Raw genomic sequence first — 4,596 nt, forward strand, 5'->3', positions numbered from 1 at the left:
GGAATTAGTTCACCCTTTGTCTCACCATTTCTGTGTGATTTCATTTTAAAACTTGTAAACTTCAAAGCTTTCAAATGTTATAAATTTAGTAATAACTAATAAACTGTGTTCATTTTGTTAAGGTAAATTTCTCTATCCACAAATGTTATTCAAATTTATTATCTCCCTTGTCTCTTAACTGTGTTATCTAAACCTGTAAATAAATATACTCCTGAACTCACTCCATTATAAGTTTCCTTCCTGTCCATGTTCCACCTTTCAATGCATCCTTGTTATATGAGCAGTTTAACTTTTCTAAAACACAAGTTTCATTATACCAGTCTCTCACTCAAAACCACCAAGTGAAAATGCGTGGAATGAATAGTAGGAAGTAGTGTGAAGCCAACTGATGTTTATCCTTTGAATTTCAAGTGAGAAGTTTTTTTTTTTTTTTTTTTTTGGGGGGGGGGGTCCGGTTGTGGGGCTTGAACTCTGGGCCTGGGAACTGTCCCTCAGCTCTTCAGCTCAAGGCTAGTGCTCTACCACTTGAGCCACAGCACCACTTCTGGCTTTTTTCTTTTTGCTTATGTGGTGCTGAGGAATCGAACCCAGGGCCTCACACATGCAAGGCAAGCACTCTACCACTGAGCCACCTTCCCAGCCCCTCAAGTGGGAAGTTTTTAAAGAGGATATTCATGAGATAAAGGACATTGTTTTTATCCATTCATGCCAGTAAGAGTGGACAGGTAAATTAGAGATAATGGAGATGAATCCGGGTGATCAACTGTTGAGAATCAGTTATACTGTGCTGAAAAGTGAAAGTCTTTTTTTTAAATAATTTAGACTGCCGGGCCGGGCTGCCTCAGCACCACATAAGCAAAAAGAAAAAAGCCAGAAGTGGCACTGTGGCTCAAGTGGTAGAGGGCTAGCCTTGAGCTGAAGAGCTGAGGGACAGTACTCAGGCCCAGAGTTCAGGCCCCATGACCGGACCCCCCCCCCCCCCAAAAAAAAAAAAAACGTTTCTGTGTCAACCTTGCAAGAACAGTAAATGTAAAAAAGAGTTACTGGGAGTATGAAGGAAATGTTTTTATGTATAATTCTTTGGTAATAGTTGGATGCCGGTGGCTCACGCCTATAATCCTAGCCACTCAGGAGGCTGAGATCTGATGATCATGGTTCAAAGCCAGCCCCAGGCAAGAAAATGAACGAGACTCTCATCTCCAAATAACCACCAGAAAACCAGAAGTGGTGCTGTGGCTTAATGTGGTAGAGTACTCGCTTGAGTGCAAGAGCTCAGGAACACCACCACCACCAAAAATTCCTTGGTAATAACTATCACAAAGACCCAAAACCACAAGCTTGCATGAAACCCACAGAAACCACATGGAAAAGTACATTTATAACCATAACATCTTTTTTGTTTTTTTGCAATGGGACTTAAACTCAGGCCAGAGAAGCTGTCCATGATTCTTTTGCTCAAGGCTAGGGCTCTACTACTTTGAGCACAGCTCCACTTCTTGTTTCCTGATAGTTAATTGGAGATAAGAGTCTCACAGACTCTTCTGCCCCATCTGGCTTTGAATTGTGATCCTCAGATTTCAGCTTCCTGAGTAGCTAGGATTACAGGCATGAGCCACTAGTACTTGGCTCTTAGCATTCTTGTTATTTATTGGAGACCACTGTTCTCCCTAAGCAAGGCTGAAAGTACTTGACAGTGCAAAAGTACAATGTCAAGAATGCCTACAAGACAAATGTCACTTAGGAAAGGTACAGAGGCATGCGCAGGAAAACAGTGGCCCTGTCTTTTATACTAAACCCATGATCAGAAATAAGAAAATAGATTACTCAAGAATATTATGCCAGCTCAAGTGGTAGAGTGCTTGCCTTGCATGCCTGAGGCCCTGGGTTCGATTCCTCAGCAACACATAAGCAAAAAGAAAAAAAGCCGGAAGTGGCGCTGTAGCTCAAGTGGTAGAGTGCTAGCCTTGAGCTGAAGAGCTGAGGGACAGCGCCCAGGCCCAGAGTTCAAGCACTACAACTGACAAAGAAAAAAAAAAAAAAAAGATGGAGTGTCCCCTCGCTCCTACTCTTTGATTTCTGAGACTGTCTTGTGTATTTCTTTCTCAAACTGTGCTATCCCCTTTCTAGGTACCTGAATACTCTGCAGCACTGGATGCAGCAGTTATTATGACTAAGGATTATTGTTTCAAAATATCTACTGCAATCATCCTCATCTTTGCATTTAAAAACTTTCCCTAGTTCTGCGGTAAAGTACTTGCCTAGGCAGTTCTGGGTTTGGTCCCTAGCACCACTGACAAAAAACAAATTTTCCCTTGTCTCATCATTTTTCAATCAGGCCAGTCTGGGCCACCACACAGTATACTGAATCACTGAAAGAATGTGCTGACCAAAAAAGGACAAATGTTTATTTGATAGACTACTAAGTGGGTGGAGTCAGGAAAACAAGTCATAGAGAAGTCTGTGTCTCCATAGGAATAAGTGCTCGAGGATATATATATGTAGGATATGTATACATATTTTGAGTAGTTACAAGACCCATGTAAGTCATGTTTTTGGTAACACTATGGGTCTTGAGATTCAAATATGAGAAGCATTTCAGGGTGTCTAACGAAAAGGAGATTCTCACAGAGTGAAAATTGTAGCAAGGATTTATTTTAGTATAACTGGGTAAATTAGGGGAAAATGGAGGACACAGTTCTTGCTCCCACACAGGAAGTGGGAGTTAAAGAGTCTAAAAGGCAGTTCTGAACTGTAGTTTTAAACTTTCAGAGCAGTGCTTTTACATTCCAGTCTTTTTGTCAGTCATGGGGCTTGAAATCTGGCCTGGGTGCTCCCTCAGCTCTTCAGCTCAAGGTTATCCCTCTACCACTTGAGCCACAGCACCACTTCCGGTGGCTTTCTGGTGGTTAACTGGAGATGAGAGTCTCCTGCCTGGGCTGGCTTTGAACTGCAATCCTCAGATCTCAGCCTCCTGAGTAGCTAGGATTACAGGAGAGCGCCACCTGCACCTGGCTGTGGTTAAGTCTCCTAGCAAATCTTAATCTTGACCATGGTTCCAAGAGAAGCCTACTCAAAATGCTTGCAGTCTACAGAATTTCCTTTTGTTAGTCTTTCTGGTCATTCCCTCAATCTCTACCCACCCTGGAAGACTTTTTACCATTTTGAAGAGGCAGACAGATTTTAACCTTTCCCCGGTCACTTGTTCTTGTAGTTTAACATCCAGAAGTAGGTGGGATGGGGGTAGATTAACTACCTTTCTTCAACTTTCCTCCTAGTTTCAACTTCTGAGGCTGCCCCTTTTTACATTTAAATAAATTTCCTTTATCTGTCTACGGATAATTTTCTTTATCCTGCCTCAGTATGAGCTTACCCTCCTCCCTCCAACGATACAGTATAATTCTTTGGTTGGTAGACTGTTTTAAAATTAATTTGAATACTTTAGGAAAAAGTTCTGGATTTGTACCTTTTAAAAACACCCGCTTAAAAGTACTTTGTTAAAATTAATTTCAGAGGTCTTTGGATCCAGTTGATTAGAACTTCACCTAGATTCATGTGGATTGTCTCGACAAGATCACCAACACATTCCAAGAGCACACATGAAAACCTTTCAACTTCATTCAGAATCGTAGCCACCATAGAAACTTTCAGGAATGAACATTCATATTCCCTCTACTATAATATTCCCGAAGGGAAAAGCGCCAGATTGCATAACACCTCGACAGCGAGTGAAATGAACCACACAGCCGTCTCATCACCCAACAAGGGTGTTGGCCAGGGTTCTTGAACTCGCCCCCCACTCAGTTGCTAGCCCCGGTTCACATAACTAGGCAGCCAATTGGGCCGTGTGGATGCCGTGCATCCTGGGAGTTGTAGTTTCCGACTCCCTCCTGTAGACTACAAGCTCCACTGAGCGGCTGGAGGACGGTTGCCTGGTGTCACCAGCGAGCCGCAAGTATGGCGGCGGCGCGCGCCGACGGGACTTTGCCTCCGGGAGAAGGTAAGGGGATTCCGCACCCCTGACTTCACGGTTTATTTGGTGGAGCTGTATTAAACAGTCGCCTGATGGAGAGGAGAAGCCTAGGTTTGGAAGAGCAGTTCTGAACCAGTTCTTCGGATGCGGGGCTGTGGGCGTCGCGGAGGCGCGCTGTCTTGTGGGAGTTGTAGTTTCAGCTCGCTATGCAGCCCTGTAGCATTGCGGCGAGCGCTGGGTAGGGGGACTTCAACCCCCAGGAGCCTTCGCGATCCAGGGCACCCCAGTCCCGCGCTCCCCTAGCCTGGCTGGGCGGTGGGTTTCGGACTGCGGTGACCTTTCTGGGACATTTACTTTTGAGTTCCGATGGTGCCCGAGGGAAATTGGCCGGATCTCTCTTTTGCTTCGGCCGTCGCCCTTTCCCCTCCGTTTCTAGAACGTTCCGGAAGCATCACATCAGCTACTGCTCCGTAGACTGCCTGAACTGTTCCTTGGAAGTGGAGGGTGGGCGCGATGAAAGAAAAAATCCGGGGGGTGACCCAGGGTCCGTGGTCTTCCACTCCCTCGTTGTGCGGACCCGGTAGGCCCCGGGTTCGAGTGTGCGCTCTGCTCTGCAGAGCGCGGGC

General features: G+C 45.1%; 1 protein-coding gene across 2 annotated transcripts in view; it reads left to right on the forward strand.

Annotated features, from left to right (window-relative positions):
- The first annotated feature begins 3,900 nt into the window (after positions 1-3,900).
- Cep97 (centrosomal protein 97) overlaps positions 3,901-4,596 on the forward strand; it is a 35,801-nt gene continuing 35,105 nt past the window's right edge. Inside the window, exon 1 of one of the 2 annotated variants that reach the window (XM_042676848.1) lies at positions 3,901-3,997. In XM_042676848.1, coding sequence (XP_042532782.1) covers positions 3,955-3,997 — 43 coding nt within the window. In that variant the 5' untranslated portion in view covers positions 3,901-3,954. The remainder of the gene's footprint in view (positions 3,998-4,596) is intronic. The other variant, XM_042676849.1, reaches the window with a different exon arrangement.

The sequence above is a fragment of the Dipodomys spectabilis genome, unplaced genomic scaffold, assembly GCF_019054845.1.
Source record: "Dipodomys spectabilis isolate Male_0828 unplaced genomic scaffold, ASM1905484v1 ptg000032l, whole genome shotgun sequence".
Taxonomy (NCBI): domain Eukaryota; kingdom Metazoa; phylum Chordata; class Mammalia; order Rodentia; family Heteromyidae; genus Dipodomys; species Dipodomys spectabilis.